The 19,478-nt window shown below is 35.9% G+C and overlaps 3 protein-coding genes across 6 annotated transcripts; 1 reads left to right on the top strand and 2 right to left on the bottom strand.

Annotated features, from left to right (window-relative positions):
• Positions 1-2,016: 2,016 nt before the first annotated feature.
• LOC117564113 (uncharacterized) lies at positions 2,017-5,228 on the bottom strand. Of its 3 annotated transcripts, XM_034242766.2 has the most exons (7): positions 5,135-5,228; positions 4,629-4,710; positions 3,089-3,301; positions 2,923-3,034; positions 2,709-2,864; positions 2,471-2,647; positions 2,019-2,401 (listed from the first exon to the last, which is right to left on the bottom strand). In XM_034242766.2, exons 3-7 carry the CDS (start codon positions 3,290-3,292, stop codon positions 2,235-2,237), a joined length of 816 nt encoding a protein of 271 aa, XP_034098657.1. In that variant the 5' UTR covers positions 3,293-3,301; positions 4,629-4,710; positions 5,135-5,228; the 3' UTR covers positions 2,019-2,234. The 3 variants fall into 3 exon arrangements, with proteins under 3 accessions (XP_051858720.1, XP_034098657.1, XP_051858721.1); XM_052002760.1 differs by lacking the exon at positions 5,135-5,228 and having other exon boundaries at positions 2,017-2,401; positions 2,480-2,647; positions 4,629-4,800; XM_052002761.1 differs by lacking the exon at positions 5,135-5,228 and having other exon boundaries at positions 2,285-2,401; positions 2,484-2,647; positions 4,629-4,797.
• Positions 5,229-5,613: 385 nt separating this feature from the next.
• LOC117565434 (serine/threonine-protein kinase haspin homolog) lies at positions 5,614-7,965 on the bottom strand. Its single transcript, XM_034244521.2, has 6 exons — positions 7,757-7,965; positions 7,394-7,695; positions 6,699-7,339; positions 6,442-6,645; positions 6,036-6,331; positions 5,614-5,973 (listed from the first exon to the last, which is right to left on the bottom strand). The coding sequence occupies exons 1-6, from the start codon at positions 7,819-7,821 to the stop codon at positions 5,778-5,780; spliced, it is 1,704 nt and encodes a 567-aa protein (XP_034100412.2). The 5' UTR covers positions 7,822-7,965; the 3' UTR covers positions 5,614-5,777.
• A 1,264-nt stretch (positions 7,966-9,229) lies between these two features.
• LOC117564842 (uncharacterized) lies at positions 9,230-15,990 on the top strand. Of its 2 annotated transcripts, none has more exons than XM_034243775.2 (8): positions 9,230-9,482; positions 11,206-11,358; positions 11,417-11,615; positions 11,734-12,000; positions 12,068-13,181; positions 13,236-13,334; positions 13,735-13,845; positions 13,907-15,990. In XM_034243775.2, exons 2-8 carry the CDS (start codon positions 11,262-11,264, stop codon positions 15,797-15,799), a joined length of 3,780 nt encoding a protein of 1,259 aa, XP_034099666.2. In that variant the 5' UTR covers positions 9,230-9,482; positions 11,206-11,261; the 3' UTR covers positions 15,800-15,990. The 2 variants fall into 2 exon arrangements, with proteins under 2 accessions (XP_034099666.2, XP_034099665.2); XM_034243774.2 differs by lacking the exon at positions 9,230-9,482 and adding an exon at positions 10,289-10,619.
• Positions 15,991-19,478: the final 3,488 nt, after the last annotated feature.

The raw sequence follows: 19,478 nt of genomic DNA on the forward strand, positions 1-19,478 counted from the left end.
TACGAGCAGATATACCAAAACACACCTGCAGCCCTGGTTACACTTTATGCGATATATGCTCTTAATCAGCTGTTAAATATGGTATATTAAAAAATCAACAGTGTAGCATTTGCTTGTTGTCTTTTCTGATTATTACAAATAACTTTTTTAATTAGGAAGGGTAAAATCACAATGAATTTTATTTGCATAGCAATGGTGATAAAATAAAGAACTTGAAAAAGGAATTTTTGTAATTCGCGGTATTTTTACACCAAAAAGTTAATTGTAATCGATTACTCGATAGTCTTTTCGTTTAAATTTTGCATTGATTTCGCGCTTGCTTTTTGGTTGGACCGCGTTAAAGAATTTGAATAAAAATTAATTTAATGTATATTAAATATATTGATTTGTGATAAATGTATTCGTGCAATAGTTTTCATACTAAAGCAGTCAGCCTACTTCTTCAGTTCTAATCAATGGTTGTGTGTGTCTTCTTCACGCAAATCTTTGTGAGCCCTGTTTCAATTGGGTCCTCATTGTAGGTAAAAGATACAATTATAAATTGTATGTATTTTATTAATTGCTAAAATATGACGGCTCAGCTATTAATGCACCCAATGGACTTGTAAGTGAGTTAATTCCTCGTTAATTGAATATGTCGGAGTGTGTATGGGAATGCAGCTGTTAAGGTTGACAATGGTAGACGGAGACCAATTAGAAAAACCGCAGCAGTACTGCCAATTAAAAGAGTCTGTGGGTGTGTACACATTGGACGCTCTATCAATGAATATTTTTGTAAGGACTTTCTTGTTGATCAGGTGAGTAAATGTTGTCAACAAAATACTTATGCAAATTATAGTAAATAAGAAAATCATCAACTGATCTTCTGATTGTATTGATTGAAAAATGTGAACATTTTATTTGTATTAAATTATTTATTTCAATTGTTCGCTTTCGAAGTAATAAAAAATTAGAGTTACGTGTAGATTTGTTGGTATATCTAAACCTAAATAAATACATATGTATATACAGATAATAAGAGTGTTTACTTTAAATAGTCTTCATTCATTTCTTGTGCACTTTGTTGGTTCAGAATTTTAAAAACAAAATATCTGAATATATATATTTTGTTCTTGTTTTTTTCGTTTTGGAAATTATCATATTATTTATAGGTATAAGTAATACATAAATGTAAGTTACAATGGTTTTTGGAACAGCCCTAGTTGAAATAATTAATTACTTAAAAATATGTGTAGGTAGAAGCATTAATTCAAGTACTTAATTAATTTAATCTGTCCAAAATATTTATATTTATACCTAAGATGTAAGGTTCACAACATAAAGTTTGGGTATAAAATTAATCGAAATATAAATGCCAAAAGATGGACAAAATTTCATAAATTTTCTTTGGTTATTTCTATATATTTATAGTATTTAGTGTAAATTCTGCTTAGCTATTTACATTTTGAATTTTGTCTCAATTACCTTTCTGTCAGCTGAGCAGAGAAACAGAATAGAAAGATTTATGATTGGTTTGTTTGTTTGATTATTTGAATAGGCATTAATTATGTTTATGTATAATTTAAGCATTAATTGTGGGTAAGTCTGAATTCAGTTTATAATCACTTACATATGCAATATGCTTTTATTATTATTTTTAAATTTAGTTGCAGTTAAGAAAGTTCTTAGGTAGCCTCTATAGATAAGATTCTTAGACTAGATGTTGTAACTGTTCTTTTATATAATATGGGTATAAAAGCAGTAAGACAAATGTATACACATGTTTATGTACATTAATTAAGTGTAAATTTCTCTATAATCATTCTCATATATATTTTGCTTGCTTGGATAATATAGTATATATATTATTATAATATGTTCATATGTATTTTGAATAAATGTCAGTTGCCATTTGATTTTTTGTTTTTGTTTTTTTTTTTTTTAGTAAATACATTGCAAGTATTATTCATATTTTTGTAATATATAATAATAGTTATAAGTAATTCTCATATTATGTAAAAAAGAGTTAAAAAGATATTTTAAAAAAATGTTATGTTTTTATGTAGCTTACATATGTTCGTTTATGTATATATAAATATCTTACAACTATTGGAAATTTGGTATTTTCTTTTTGTATCGATTGTTTAAACTGTAACATCTATTAATGATTTTGAAAAAATAGCATCTTTAAGTATCTAAATGTTGTTTAAAATAGCATCTTTAAGTGTTTAAGAGTAAATTACCTAAAATAAGTATTATATGCGTGTTATATTGATTGCATCTGTTATTGATTCCCTTCTTAGAAGTTGTTTTGTATCATTCTCAATTTCAATTGGCGATATTCCCGCACTATGTTCATTCAAATACGGTGCGTCCTCCTCCACAATCTTCTCCAATAATATATCACCGGAATTGTTTATGCCTGTCAAATCAAAAAGAGGAGATACAAAAAAATATTATTCTTTTTCAGCGTTCTGCAAACCGCGCTTACCATTACGACCTACTATCTGTCCATTCGATATATTATTTTCCGTCGAACCACAATGCACGACAGCGACATCCGTGGGCGATGGCGGACCATTTCTGCCGTTTTTTTGCAATGCAACCGCTTTGCGGGCATGTCGAGTGGTCAACACGCCAGTTTCCACATCCCGCTCCAAGCGATGACCTGCAAAACATCAAAACAATTAGTACTTTACTGATAATTTAAAGAAGTATAATATATGAACCTGATCGTGATCTGGTCAGCTGACGTTGCACGTAATCCTCGAGATCTTCTTCCTCCTTGCGGCTAATTAAACAATTAAGAACTAGTAGAAATAGACCTAAGCCGAATGAAAAGAGTCCAGTACAAGTGACTTCATTCCACCAAGCCGAGCTGGAACCTAATTAAAATGTGCATTACTATGAAAATTCAATCCTTTAATAGGATTATTGGCTTACTGAACACGTTCCAGGACATGGTCTCATCCGGTATAATGCCAGCGCCGCAGAGGAAAACGCCAAACACAATGAACACGATACCAATATGCAACATACCAATGCTTGTCACCACCTGGAATTGGATTAAATATACATGTTACTCTAAGCAGGGATTTTCGATACAAACCTGACTATCTATGCCTGGTCCCGGCTTGACGGCATGGTGTGGGTGGTGATATTTACGTCTCACCGATCCGCTGGGCGAATGAAAAGTTTCACCGCTCTCGCTGCTCTGAGTGCTGTAGCGTCTCTCTCTGGCCCTTTTCTGTTCATCACGACGCTTTCGCTGGCGCTTAATCGCCATAGCGGAGTGTATGCCAACCGAATGCATTTTTTATATCTTAAATATATAAATATATATTAATATTATATATTATCATACAGCAAGGGATTGTATTTTTGTTTTAATTAATTAATTTAATTGTCATTCCAAATTTTCATCAATATGACAGAATATTTAAAAATACCAAAGTATGTTACTAGGTAAAAAATGAAAAAAAAAATATATCAATTTGATAAATATGAAGAAACATGTTTTTTTTTTTACAAAATATGTTCCTCCACAGCAATATTCCTTTACGTGATAAACAACTCCTACTATATTTGTCATGCCTGTTTCTATTTTACTCTCCAAAATAGCCCCATCCCACCATCTGTTTTACTCTCCACATAGCAATTCTTTTTTTTTTTTTTTGTGTTTTAATTTACCACCCGACCCATGGCTTAGCAATTCTTGTTACTCATTTTCAGAATTCCAAATGCATTTCGATAATTATCGATTTATCGCTTTCACAACGATCAGTCAGTTACAAAATGGCCAACAATTGTGGGTACTGTTATGTGGAGAGGGTAGCCATTTAAAAATGCCGCCTTACGTCATAAGCATGCAACCCATGGGCAAATGATTCACTTTTAGAGTATTGTGAGTTAATTGCCAATCAGTCACTCGACACAAGCAGTTTTATTGCTGCGTTAACCCATCTCACATATGCTTTGTTCCATTTTAGTTGTTGGCCACTGTACACAAACGCACACGCACGCATACAGACAAGCGTACACACACAACATATACATATACATACTAACAAGAATACGAATGCCGAGAGATGGGGAGTCGCCGCCTAATGAAGTAAATTGCATTTTTCGGGCAACACCTCTACATACACATGCACATTTGCATGCGAGTTTGTGTGTATGTATACTTAGTTGCCGTATGCTCATCATGCCAATATTTCAACAGGTAACTAAATTTGAATCAACAGAATCGTGTTATGGCCATATTTAAGCATTTATTTGCGTGTGTTTGTGAGTAACTAAATGAGTTACTTACGTACTACGCTATGCATATGCACGAGCACATGTTTACATACCATAACTGCATATATGCACAAGTGTGTGTGTACGTATATAAGTATGTAAGTAAAGGTATGATACCTTTTCAAGCAGACCCGTGCTGCCGCTATAAGTATGCTACACATGTGTGCAAAGCAATGACTTTTTGATGAAGTGGATGACTTCAGCAACCCCCAAATCTTATGTACACACTGGCTGACCTGCAAATGCTGCTGCTGCTGCTTTGATGTATAACAAACAAATGCAAATTGTACGCACATACATATGAGAGCGTATGTACAAGAATGTACAATAATACTTTCGTTGCTACTCACCTTTTATGGCGTACTAAGTAGCGGTTTAATTTTGCATATTTACAGGATATTGCGTTCACTAATAATTAATGAAGTTCCGCCGCTGTTGTAATTAAAGAACATCGTTAGTAATCGGCATTAATATGCACACAAACACACGCATACGCAAATATATATACGATGTACACTTATACATGTGTACATACGTGCGTACATCAGCATATGCAGGATAATTAACTTATTTAATTTGCTTTGACAATGGTCGCATTATAAATATGATTCAGTATCGATTTTTATAAATATTCCTTTGTTTTTGCTTTTACAGCATTTTCATTTATTTGGGATTTTCCTTTTTTATTTGCACAAACAAATTTGCACTCTCCGTTTAAAGCCGTGCAAAATTTGTAAAATCATATAGAGAGATTTACATTAACTTAAAAGCGGACATTTTTTATTGTTGGAACACATTGCGGTATTTATATGACATTGTTGCAATTAAATTTAAGATTTTTAATTTCATTATTTACACTGGGAGAACAAATCAGCATGTAGGAGAAATGCAGCAATACTTTAATTTTATTTTTTTCGACAAGCACCGCCGTCAGTTGTTGCAAATTTGTGTCATGAACAAAACTAAAATTCCTTTCTTTGCACTCGCGTGAGCAAGGAAGAAAGCTCACCACGAAGCTTTTGAGCGAACGCAAAGAGCTTTCGATAGCAGGTTACCAAGGAATCTTAAGAGCTTTTTACCGTTTCATATCAAAGCAGGAAATTATTGTGAACTATCAATATAATATTTGCACAAAGCGCAGAAAGTTATTTTGACTGTTATTTTAAACAACGATTGCGATTATTTGAGAAAATTCCTTATATACATATCTGTATAGAATTCAATTGAATTAAATTTTTGTATGGCCCAATACAATACTTTGTTTATTTAACTCAATGAAACAAGTAAAAACAAAAAAAGCTTAAATAACTCTTCTTTTTTAATACAAATTATAATTATTACAGTCGCTGGGTTTGAAGCAGTAAATTATCGTCTTGTTGAACTAGAAAATATAATACTTTAATGCTTAGCACAAAATTAGTAAATTCATTATAACAAATATATAAGTATTGTCAATTGAAACTAATAATTCATTATAACAAATATATATGAAGGTAAATCTAATTGAAGCTGTTGGCGCATTCTGAAGCGCTGCTGAAGCGCAGCACAGCTTTGTGAAAGGCCTTAAGTTTGGTCAAATTTGTTCGGTGTATTTGTGATTTTGGATTCTTATACTTGACGCCATCAATTAGCTTGGCGACCACATATGATAGCCACATTACATTTGTCTTGGGCGCATATGCTGACCAATCGTTGCTGCAAGAAAATACAAATATTTTTTATCGTGGTTTAGTTTTAATTAATAGTAGTCGACTTACTTTAATTCATCCCGCATCATGCAGTAAATGTCATATTGATAATCTCCTGAAGCTGTGAATAGCTCCTCGTCGGTGGACAAATCATTGTAGTGACAGCAATCGCCGACAGTTACTCGCGACAAAGTGTAATCGATGATAGTTATGCGTATTCCTTTGGTGGGCAGAGATAAATCCTTGCCATTGAGCTTGTAATCAATGTGCTTCTTGTCCGTTTCCTCGATCAATATGTTGCCCCAGTGCAAATCGCGATGCTCGAATTGAAATGCCTCTTCGCCAACAGCAAGTGTGAAGATGATCTATAATACAAAGTAGACAGAGTTTGAGATGTTTTTAAGGCTGCAACACATAAAATATTGTATCTGTATTCCAACCTAAACAATTATTTTACTTATGACTTAGTATTTACCTGCTGCAGTGCATAATAAGATTGCTCGGCATTTACAAATGTAAATTCAGACATATCACTGCCAGCAAAATTCAGTTCCAAAACTATGAACAGCTGATTGTTGCCAAACATTTCGGGATGATCATTCTCCGACTCTTTCTTGGTGTCATACTCTTCCCAGAGTTTTAGCAAGTGCTGCGGATATTTTCCCATGACCAAAGCCACCTATAAAATTGACTACATTAGTAAGCATTACAAGCCTTAATAGTCATACTTACATTGTAAATATTTACGTATCCAGTGGTTGAATTGTTGGCATTAGTGCGTAGATTGCTCATTTCCTGTGATATGATAATTTCAGGCAATATTTGTTCGTACGTCTTCTGCACTTCACCATTGACCAGTTCCGCTCCTTCAATGGGTATCACCTTAAGGACGACAGTAGTTGAGGGATTGCTTTTTGGCATATACTTAAAGACCTCGCCATAGACGCCCTCGCCAATCTTGCAAGTGTCCAGCATCTTGACAGCCGCATAGGCAGAATCAAAACGTATCGGTCTTCGCTGTTCACAGTATCTGAGCACTTCCTTCTCATGGCTGATTACTAGATTGATGCTCTCATTCAAGTAAGTGGATTTTCTGCCCGATATGCGAGTAATTTCTGCAGTAGTACGTTTCCTGGGCGAGGACACTTTTACAGTTGGAGCAACGACATCTGTTTGGAAAGTGCGACGCCAGGTGTGCAAGGACTTGCGCCATTTTCCGGGCTGCAGGACAAGCGAAGAACGGCTGCGTTTGCCAGTTGCTTCTTCTTGTGGATCTATATTCTTGATAGGATCATCGACAATCTGAATGTCACTGTTCTCCAAGGAGCTTATTTCGAAGCAAACGTGTTTGATAGCTCGCCCTTCTGCTTTGACTGTCAAAGATAATTGTGATTAATCTTTTTTTACTTTCATTATCAGCAACTCACCATTATTGGACAATTTTGGAACTAGCTCTGTTTGTAAACCATCGAGTTTCATGCTCGTTATGGGCGAGAGTGCGCAATGGAAAAGATTGGTGCTCACACGCTTAACGCATGGCGTCGATATTGAATTGCCATTTTTCCTCTTTAAATTCACGAAGCGATCGCCGCCCACATCTAAGAAATTCGGATTGTGCAATGAAGACTCGCTTATGTGTAATAGGTCAGGATTGCTATTCTCCACGCTCGAGTCAATATTGAACGAAGCGCGCACTTGCTTTTTGATTATGTTTAATTCACGCAGCTCCCTGCAAATTGCGAGAATCTTAATTCATTGCGCGCTTTTGATGTTTTTAATTTTTCACTTACGGCCTGCGATCCAGCAGCTTGTCAAAGGAATCCTTCCAGGCGTCATCAGGTAAAGTATCGTCCATTTTAATGTTAGAATTTTATTTTGTAATTCACATAAGAAATATATAGGATTCGGAGTTATTACGAATGTTTTGCGTCACATTGATATTGTTTTGTTTACAAAACAATTTCAGTTTTATTTGAATTATCGCTCCCAGTGCAACACGGCGTCAGCTTGCAATGTTAACATTCCAACAAGCCGCTGTTAACGCAAAAATGCTCTGTTACGCAATATTGTGCTCTTCGTTAACCAACTCCTGTTGTGTATAGAATACTCCATTAGCTTCGCAAAAGAATGTATAGTGCGAACTGTTAATAACAGAACAGGGTTGTCATTTAATGCATTAGCGTTTGAGTCGTTTCTACAATATTCGCAGCGTTGACTGTAACCCCTTTACATGGTCACACTTTTACTTTTTAAATTTAAAGTCAGTGACTTTCATTTATTTATGTTAAGACTTTTGACTAGAGACAACGAAAACCGGTATTTTATTCAAAACTCAGAAAAATATACTATAAATAATGCCCATAAATTTAAAGTTATTACTATCTGTTGTATTTAGTCTACATTATTATACATGTCTTTCAAGGTATCGTGATATAAAAGTTCCGAAACAGCTCAATTTTGGTGAGGGTATACAAAACAGATTTCACGTTATGTTGATCAAAAATTTGAACTCAATTGTGTATGACTCGTTTGACTTTCCGCATACCTTTCCTAATTATTTTTTTCTTTTTGAATTGCAATTCACGAATTCCAAGAATTCTATTTCAATGGTAAAGAGAGGCTCGAAAATAGTTTCTTAGGAGGTTAAATTTTGTATTTATAAATATGGTTTTAGATTATGTATGCTCTTAGTTTATTTTTGTTAAACGTTCAAAGTATTTCTAACAAAGACATATTGTTTTATTATTATAATCATATACATAACTATAAAAGCTTAAAAATGCAATAATTTTTTGCATTTTCTCTCAACTAATGTGCTGAGCATGCAAATAAATTTGAATACATTAATACTCTTTTGAAGTCCATAAAAATCGTAAAGCATAATGAGACGATTATATACAGGTTTGCTGTGGGTTTTTTATGGAATTTGCATATTTTATGACAGTCAATCGTATTCAACAATTTAAAAAAAAACAATATTTTTTGATCAAAGAAATAAAGAAACATTATGCAAAAGCGCGATAGTTATCTGGTAAATAAATAGAGTATTAAAAATGCGACACTGGCAACATTGTTTTGTTTTGTATTTTGAACTTTTTATTTTACTCTTTGGGTGTTTCATTTTTAAGAGCAGTGTTAGTCTCTTTGACGTCGTTGTAGTCAAATATTGTTTTCAAAAATGAAGAGTGTCCGGTCCCTGAAATTTAAATTTTTACCGCATCGACCGAGCGATCATTATATCGAGTTTTAGTCAATCATTAAGCTTCGTTCGGAACGCATCGAGCCACATGTGTTTTATAAAAAACAATACAAAATAAAAATAAGACAAAAAATTAAACTGTTTTGTTTGCAGTGACTAGTATTATTTTGACTACGTTGTTTTTGAATAATAAAAAGTGTAATAAAAACAAAGTTAACTGCCTTACAAAATTAGCATATACATATTGCATATTTGTGAGTTGTGCGAGAAAAAGTTTTCAATCTCTTCGCGGCAAAACAGCTACGCAATTTCTATAAGTAAATATACAACAAAGACAAGTCAACATATTTAGAAATTAATAAATAAATTATAATACAAAACATAGATATAGTTTTACAAAAACATCCCGTGACACCTTTTTTATTAAGTATATATATCTGATGGAATATAAATATACAAGAAGACAAAACGCTTCATTTTCAGCCAAGCATTATTATTTTAAGAACTCAACTGTGGGCGTTTAGTCGCTATCAACCGAAACGGAGGCAAAAACTATGAAATTTATTTGCGTTTCTTAGTGGTGCATTCATTTCAAAGTCATTTGTAGCATATTAATTTAACAATCGATCTTTCAGATTATTAATTAAATATGATTGATCGATAGCGGAATTATAGGTGTTATGTTTTTATTTTTAAGATTCGAAAGTAATTTTGGCTATGTTTCCAATGCATCAATGAATTAAAACAAAAGTAAAAACGGTTAAATTTATTTTAATTATTGCAATTGCATTAGACAAAAATGAAAGCAGGATGTTTTAATAATATAATAAAATTTAATTAGCTATCTTCATTTAAACTAAACATTATTTTGTAAGATGGCAACGCTGCTTGGATCCTTCAATTGATCGTGGCTTTAGTGATTAAGCTGGCAACGTTTTAACGGCTGTTTGGCGCTGTTTACATATGTTTTTTCATATATAGTACACCTTGTGGTTTCTTGGATACAGGGTATGCCAATATTATAATTTCATGCACATGTAGCTCTATAAGTAACTTGAGCAAGAAAGTCATAAAATACTGACTTCGTAATAGAAACAACAACTGTTTTCAGTTCACCATTGGATAGAGCACTATTCGTATAGGTCACACCTAATCAAAAGCTTGAAAAGTGCAACAATAACAACGACAACAATATTTTCCATACGGTTGTCTTAACTTCTAAACAAACTTTAGAAATTAGAAAAACCCATTTTAAATATAAAATACAAATTAAAAAAACTGAGGTGAACTGAACTGGACTGAAACTTGGAATGACTTACGTTTACCAGACACGTGCGACTATTGACGAACCTCCTTGAAAAGTTCATACCACAATCGGAATCGAAGAATAATTTTTATTTGGTGAAGCGTGAAGAATTGCAAACATGCGGCAAAATTCTAGGCATACAAACACGGTATTGTATAATTAAATAAATAAATGCATATATGAACTGGGTAAATATAAAAAGACATATAAGTATACATTTGTTTTTAAAAATAAATAAGATGAATAAACAAATGCATAAAATGTGAACATCCATACATACCTATAGAAATACATATTACTACATACATATGAATATACCAAGTATGAAAACAATAATGAAAGAATTGCTTTCTAAGCGTCTGTCGGTTCCACGTGCTGTAATTTTTGTTTTTTTAGCCGGTGGACGCTGCGCAATGCTATTTTTGCTTGGCTCTGCACAAAAAGTCATAATTCTAGCTAGATATGTAAACACTGTACGTCAGTCGCATCTGCTCTTACAACTTGAGCTTTGCATGTCGCAATTGCAATGCCTTTTAGGTGTAAGGGCAAAGCGAGACGGAAAGATCTACTTGGGTATTTCCACAGAAGTTGCCAGATCGCTGCAAATTCAAACACAACTTTGATCCTCTAGGAAATATTAATGGAAATTTTTAATTTCTTATGATATTTGTTATTTTAAAATATTTTTTAATGTATTTATATTTTTAACAATTTTATTGTATTCTTAATTACAGTTTATGGACATTACTTATGAAATGTAAATTTTAATTTGAATACATCGTATTTCAAAATGTTTAATCCAAAGTCGGTGGTATTGCTGCACTTTTTTCTTATTGGCTTTCATTTGACGGAAAGTGCAGCATCTTTTCAATGTTTAAAAACAAGTGGTAATTTTTTTTTATCAAAACATAGTCTGAAAATCTTATTAATAAAGTCGGTTTTTAGATGCTCCTTATGAAACTCATGAGAGACAATTGGGCATCGGACTGCAGGTTACAAATAGACCGACACATCAGTTGATGACAAGGATCTTTGATATATTTCTGAGGGAGGTGCTTCACTACATGCCAGTACGAATTGTGCCCATACATTTGGAGAACGCAACGAATCCCGATAATATGTGGTATATTCTCAATTATGTGAGGTAATTATTGTAATTTAAGAATGAGATTAATGCAATTTAAGAAATTCAAATTAGTTACAAATAAATACTTTACTTTTTTTTTTAGTACTTTTCATATTAAAGTTTCATTTATTTTTAGGTTCGTCTATGAATTGCGAAATATGACTATGATTAACTTGGAAGCTTGGGTGCCTTATAATTACGAGCGTTTGCCAGAGATGATTCAAAGCGCAGGTCCTTCTATAACGCCTGGTCGATATGGTTGGTTTGTGCCAAGTTCTCAAGTTCCCGATACTGCATCCAATTATTATACCATGCACCACAAGATCTTTGAATACATGAATAATACTTATTACAATCTCTACACAATGGATGATAATGTTACAAATCTCCTCAAGCAAAGAACGTGAGTTTAAACTGAATCTATACTATATTTTTTGTATTGTGTAATTATTTTTATTTTATATTTATAGCGTCGAGGAATTTAGGAATCCGATTTGTAATCATCAGAAATGTGCTTTGCTGATTGCCGAGTTTCGAAATGATTCGTTTTTCATAGAGAGAACTTTAAGCAAAACCTATCTAAATGTCGTTTGGTTGGGAAAGCAATTTAAGCAGACAATTGAAGAACTTGCCGACATTTATGCAAAGCATTATCCGCATGGAGAAAAGAGATTTATGGTTCTCCATTGGACACCATCGATGGTAATTGAAGCTGACATTAAGTTTACCCAAATTATATTACCACGCTGTGAGGAATCCATAGATCTACAAAAGACTCATTGCAAATATGAATTAACGCCAATATTGAAATACTATGGCAAGGACTTGAGCGACGAAAGTCGGCTAATCTATGCACTGCACTCCTTCTATATGACTGATGCACATTTAACATACTTCCAAAAGGAACTTGGAATGCGACGGCATCGAAGCGAAGATCTTGAGGACATTTATAATGAAATCGCTTGCAATTGGATGCGTGCGAATGAGCAGACTTACAATAATTGGATCAAACCAGAAGAGAAGCAAATTCTTGCGATTGGTGGCATATTTCCCATTAATGTTACAGATCGAGGCCATTCGAATATTGAGGATGCCGCCCATCGAGCCATCGAGGCAGTCAACAGAAATGCAACAATTTTGCCAGGCTATAAATTGGTGCTAAAGACCAACGATGGTCACTGCAAATCCGATTTGGTTATGCGGGCACTAATCCACTACTATAAAAACGATAATGTTCTGGGCGTGTTGGGACCAGCATGCAGTGAAACTGTCGAGCCCATTGCTGGCATATCCAAGCACATGAATATGATGGTTATGTCTTATTCGGCTGATGGTGCATCATTTGTGGATCGCAAGGCGTATCCGTATTTCTTTCGAACAATTGGTTCAAACACGGAGTATGTGGATGCACATATGGAAATAATGCAGCGATTGGGCTGGAATCGTGTCTCAACATTGACCGAAGATGGCCTGCAGTATGCGGATTACATGTCACACATGGAAAGCAAACTCAAACAGAACAACTTCACCTTGGCCTTCAATCGCAAGTTTCAACCGAATGTTTCAGCGGAAGATATGAATGAGGTGCTTTATCAAACTTTATACATTGATGTATATTATAATAATATTATATTTTAGCATTTAAGTCGCCTCAAGGAAGCGCATTCTCGGATTATCATAGCGGAGCTGCACAATGGTAATGCTGCCATGGCCATCTGCGAAGCCATTCATTTGGATGTAAGTTATGCTTATCCATCTGTACATTTACCAAGTTGTATAATGATTGATATATTAACGGATAGCAAATATAATAGCAAAATCAAACTATTTAAAATTATAAATTTGTTTAAGAACGCGATTTGGAGTGATTTTTTTCGTTAAGCAAAGCTAAGACACAAACCTTAGCATGTAGTGCAACCTGTGCTTATCGAAGACACAAACCAATTTTGATAACAAACATTTTTTAACATCATTTCAAATTGCTTAATATTTATTAAATTAAATATATAAATATGTATACTCTATACTTATATCCTTGTTACATTTCATCAACATTTGATTCTTCATTAGATTAGTTTATGTTCCTTTGTATATAATTAAATTGACAATATGTATTAATCTCCAACTTTATTCACAGATGACGCAAGCTATGGATTACATTTGGTTTCTGCCTGCCTGGATATCAAAGGACTTTCGAGTGTGGCAATCAAAAGTGCATCATCGCTGCACAGCCGAGCAACTAAGCAATGTGAGTAGCTTTGTGTTATCTTTTAAGTGTTTATCCATTAACTTTTGTTGCCATTTCGCAGGCGATGGAAGGACATTTTAGCATTAGACATACGCCATATGGCGAACCCGATGCATTGATGCAGGAGAATATTACCATCAAGAGTTGGCAAGAAACTTATGCGCGCAATTTCGATAAGAATGCCAATTATGTGGGATTTGCCTATGATGCTGTCTGGGCTTATGCAATTGCTGCCCATAAATTAATAGAGCAAGACACATTTGCGATCAATGATTTAAGATCTCTCAAGACAATTAATCAACTGACTAAATTCATGTGGCAAACGGACTTTAATGGATTGTCCGGCCGGGTGACATTCGGTCACGGCGAATTTGGAGGATCACGTATCAGCGATCTGGAGATTTTACAATGGCGTAATGGCAGCTATACGAAAGTAGGCGGCTTCACGCCCAAGTTGGATGGCATTGGAGACGAACTGCACAGCGATGGAGGGTGTTTATATTTCAATGCAAACAAAGCATTCAATGGCAAAATCCCAGAGGATGGTAGATATGATTGCCGCTTCTCGGGTGTAGCGAGAGCGTTGCGCATCGATTGCGATCTCGCCAATATGATTGTTAGTATTACCATCTGTTTGTTGGTCATTTTTGTGATGTCCATGATCTCATTTTACTTCTGGAAGCAACGTTACGATCGCAAAGTCCGACACTCGGCTCAGATTATGAAAATGTTTGGCATCGATCTGATAACGCCATCGCGCAATAAACTAAATACGCTGGACAAGTGGGAAATCCCCAAGGAGAATGTGGTGATCAATCGACGATTGGGTGAAGGTGCTTTTGGCACAGTTTATGGCGGTGAGGCGCAATTGGGCTCCGGCAATTGGACTGCAGTGGCTGTGAAGACGCTGAAGTGCGGCGCATCGACCGAGGATCGCTTGGACTTTTTGGCCGAGGCGGAGGCAATGAAGAAATTCAATAACAAGAACATTATAAAGCTGCTCGGCGTCTGTCTGCAAAATGAGCCGATTTATACCATCATGCAGTTTATGCTATACGGCGATTTAAAGACCTATTTGCTGGCCAGACGCAGCATGGTCAATGAGAAGATAACGGATGAATCGGACATTTCCCCCAAGCGGCTGACAATGTATGCGATGGATGTGGCTCGAGGACTCGCCTATTTGGCGGAACAAAAATACGTGCATCGAGATATTGCATGCAGGAATTGTTTGGTCAACTCGCAGCGTGTCATAAAGATTGGGGACTTTGGTATGGCGCGACCTACTTTTGAGAGTGATTACTATTGCTACAATCGCAAGGGAGTAAGGAAACTCTTTCCGGTTCGTTGGATGCCACCAGAGACGCTATCGCTGGGTATTTTTACATCTGCCTCCGATATCTGGTCCTTTGGTGTGGTGCTCTATGAAGTGATAACGTTCGGGGCGGTTCCATATGCGGACCTCACTAACAATCAAGTGCTCGACCATGTAAGGAACGGCAATTCGTTGCGAATTCCCAGTGGCGCAAAGCCGCCTTTGGAGGGTCTGTTGAAGGCGTGCTGGAGTCAGGAGGCGAGCAAACGTCCCACGGCTTTGGATATCATTGATTACATAGTCAACTATCCGAGAATGTTGACGCCCTGCCTCGATTGTCCGGGAACGGCATTGCAAATGCTCGAAACGGATAGCGATGAAATGGACCTGCTGCCGCCAGGACGTCAATCGTCGCCTCTCACTCAGGAATCCATGCTGGACAGTCTGCCAGAGATCAACAGTTCGCACAATTTACGCCAATTCAATTTTCCCAGCTGCGAGAATCTCAACGATGTCAAAGTCAAAGGGGAGGCGGTGACGGCGACACACCTTGATAGCGCCGATTCCTTTTCGCCCATCACTCCCGATGGCTATAGCATTATGTCACCGCTGCTAACATATAAGCAACCAAATCCATGAGATAGCCTAGCTATCACTTTGCTTTGATACTTAGTGTTTACTCTATTTTTTTTATCCTATGCCTTGGTATACTTTTTGGAATACAGGCTAAACGTTTATCCATACTTTAAGTTTTACGCCACTTATATGCAATCTACACTAGACTAGACATATGTATGTATATATTTTAGATTATAACTCTTTTTTATTAATATTCTTGTTTTATTAATTAAGAATTGTGGAAGATTACGATCGAATTACTTCTAAAAGGTAAGTGACTATTAACATTTAAGCTTTATTTGTAATTCCTTGATATCAATCTTTAATTATCCTATAACAAGTATTCTGCTACTCATTGAAACGTAAGAAAGACAACTAAATATGCAATATCTGGTTTCAAGGTGCGAAATTGGTGAAAGGTAGCATGAAGTCAGGAAATCGTTTATTTTTCTTTTAAGATCGAATGCTTCAATTTTAGTGAAGAAGGATCAGGGAAACAAAAAATATATCTTATTATATTCGAGAACGGATTATATTACAATATATTTCATATTTTTATTTTTATTGATTTACACCTTCTCTTTCTTTATAATTTTAATTTTATCTATTTATAATTATGTTATTGTTTCGTTATTTATTTATAGGCATTAAGATTCACTGTTTGAACTTTGAAGTTAGGCAGGGGATTTTTCGATGAGTTTATTTTTGTTTATTGTCAGTTTATTGTCCTTTACACAATGTTTTATTTAAAAAAAAAGCAAACTTTTGATAGTTTTAGTTGCCTGCTCTGGGCTATTGACTTAGTGTTTAAAATATCCCCAAAAGTATGCAACAGAATTAAGCTCTTAAAGCGTTTGCTACCCGGGCAACAACAAAGCGACGTGAATGGCAAAAGCAGATTTCGTTTTGTCAGATTTAATTCGCAGATGAACCATTATGCGGAGCGTGCAGTAAACAAAATATTAACAAACATAAAAGCTAAGTATATGTGTGAGTGTGTCGGTTGGTTTGTAAGTATGTGTGCGTGTGTATGTGCTGCGTTATAAATATTTTTATTTCGAGTCAACGCTCAGCTCCCGCATTTATTTACTTATCCATTGTTTTGGTTTCATATAGAATTTTTATTGTGTAACATGAAACAATTTCATCCGTTTGGTTTCGAATTGCAACTGACAGACAATTTTACTGCAGCTGCTGCTGCTGCTGCCGCGATAACACCCCATCTTTTGCCACCCCCGCTTCCCGCTCTTCCCCACCGAGTGCCGGTGCATTAGCACAAACTAATGATGACTGTGGAATTGCAGCCAACGCGGTTGTCGCTTTTCAGCAAGGCCCATTGCTTTATATGTACAGTCCTCCTGTCCCCCTCGCACTCATTCGACTCGCGCGTCCCTCACTCTCTCATAGTCACACTCCACTACACTACCCCTCTCTCGCTCTGTCTCCTTGGCTTTATCTGGTTGCTCTGGACGCTGGCGCGCACGCTGTTAAGGCTGCTGATAGACCATTGCATTAGCGCGGCAGAGCGCAACATAATGTCGTTGTGCACTTTCCACAGCAATTGTTGCGGCAGGCATGGTGCTAACAGCAGCAGTAGCAGCAGCAGCAGCAGGAGCGGTGCAAGGAGAGGCGAAGCTGCTGATGTGGTAGCACATTTGGTGTGGGCGTGTGTGAGAGCGAGAGGGGAAGAGAAGCGCCATGGCAATGCAGCTTACGGCTGAAGCTGTTGCTGTAGTTGTGTGTAGCCGTAGCTGTAGCTGTAGCTGCAGCAGCAAGGCCCCAGCATTCCTCTTCCGTGATGTGGATTTCATAATTACGTGCGCTGAGTGCGATTATTATGATTGTTTCTTAATTCACAGATTTACAATGTGAGTGTGTGTGTGTGTGTATTACAATATATGTACATGCATATACTCGCATTTAAGTATATCCCTGTGTGTGTATGGTTTTATATGTCACATGCACACATTGCAAAGACACACACACCCACACACTTGTGCAAGCCAAAAAGAGTTGGTTTATTGTGCTTTCTACTCTATTCCATTCATATTTTATGACTTTGTCTCGCTCTTTGCATTAGAATGCCGCAAAAGCTGCCAACACTGTGTGACTAATCAATTCATTAAGCTTATTTGCCATAATGTTTAATATGAAATTAAATTATCAACTTATTTGTGCAGTCATGGCGCCATCTAGTGGTTGTGGTTTCTTAGAGTGCTGCTGAGTAATCTGCTTTCGTATGATAATTGTCCGCCTGTCTCTGTCCTTCTTTCTTTTGCCACAGACACAAAACATATTTTTTGGTGAGTACAAATGTGCGAATTTATAAGTACACAAGATGTGCTTGGCCTCGCAACGAGTGTCATATCAATTACTTTGACTACTGTGGTCTATTGGCCTTTCCCCTCCCTTCTTGTCTCTTATATTAATGTAGGGTTTGTGAGTCTAGTCGACAGTCGTCTAGCTGCATCCTTCTCTCTGCTGCAACAAAACTGAACGATTACGATTTGTGACCCAGCTGCTGTTATCATGCTTCGCAAAAACCGAAAAAAAAGACTATGGTTGTTAAAGGGACAATACGCACTTGGCAGTCTCTCACAATGGGTCATTTGCATACATTTTTTTGTTAATAAAAAGCCACTTCGATCAATGTGCTTACATTTGTATGTATGTATGCAACTATGAAGTGTGAATTACACGTGTTGATCTGGCCATTGTCGATCAAGAGTCTGGTTACACCATGAATTTTTGGCATAAAATCCAATGTGGACACACTGGCAGATCAATGGCGGCAAAAAGTTGCGGAAAAAATGGTTGCAGCCATAAAATGATTATTGGTCACCGCGTTTAACTTGATACATATTAGTTTTGGCAAAAAATGCGAACAAGTTCAACCATAGTGCGGACATACAAACATATTTACACACATGCATAAAAGGCGAGTTTTTGCATGTTTTTATGCTGACGCTGCAAATATTCCGGACACAACTGGTCAACGCCAGTAAATAGTGTACTACGTAGCACAGTGGCCGAAACGAAACGATATCGAAGGGTGACGCATGCCAGCCGAATGTCGTGCGAGAAAATTGTGAAAATGGCATTCATAAAAAAGCACATGTGCATGGTGTCGCATATTCGCGTATAAGAATACGTATTGCACGAGTCTGTTATTGTGTGTGTATGTGTATAAATCAAATATATACTTCTACATATGTATGTATGTACATACCACATATGCATGTGAATACGTATTTATGATTTGTCGCTTGTGTAAATGTGTGCTTATTTCGCCAAAAAAAGACAAAATGTATAGTGATTAAATGAGTTGATTTGTAAATATGTGGGTAAACAAATGCACACAACATACATATATTCTGATTTCACTTATCCACTTTTCGCTGTAAAATAAAAATAATGTGATTTATGTGCGTGCAAATGTTGTTATCAAAACAAAAGTCTACAAATATAAATAAAAGTATAATGGCAGCTGAGAGTGTCAAATTTACCAGCTGGTGAATTTCCCCCTTTGATCTACGTATTTTAGAAAAATACTAAAAATTAAGTACCAATAATGGCCACTGCATAAATGAGCCTATTTGCAGTATATTTTCGGGCAATCTTCATTTTGAGCAAGTAGAAGAGGCTTTAAAGAATCTCGAAAATCTCTTATGAAAAAGCCATTTGCAAAATCCATTAGAGT

This window comes from Drosophila albomicans, chromosome 2L, assembly GCF_009650485.2.
Source record: "Drosophila albomicans strain 15112-1751.03 chromosome 2L, ASM965048v2, whole genome shotgun sequence".
NCBI lineage: Eukaryota > Metazoa > Arthropoda > Insecta > Diptera > Drosophilidae > Drosophila > Drosophila albomicans.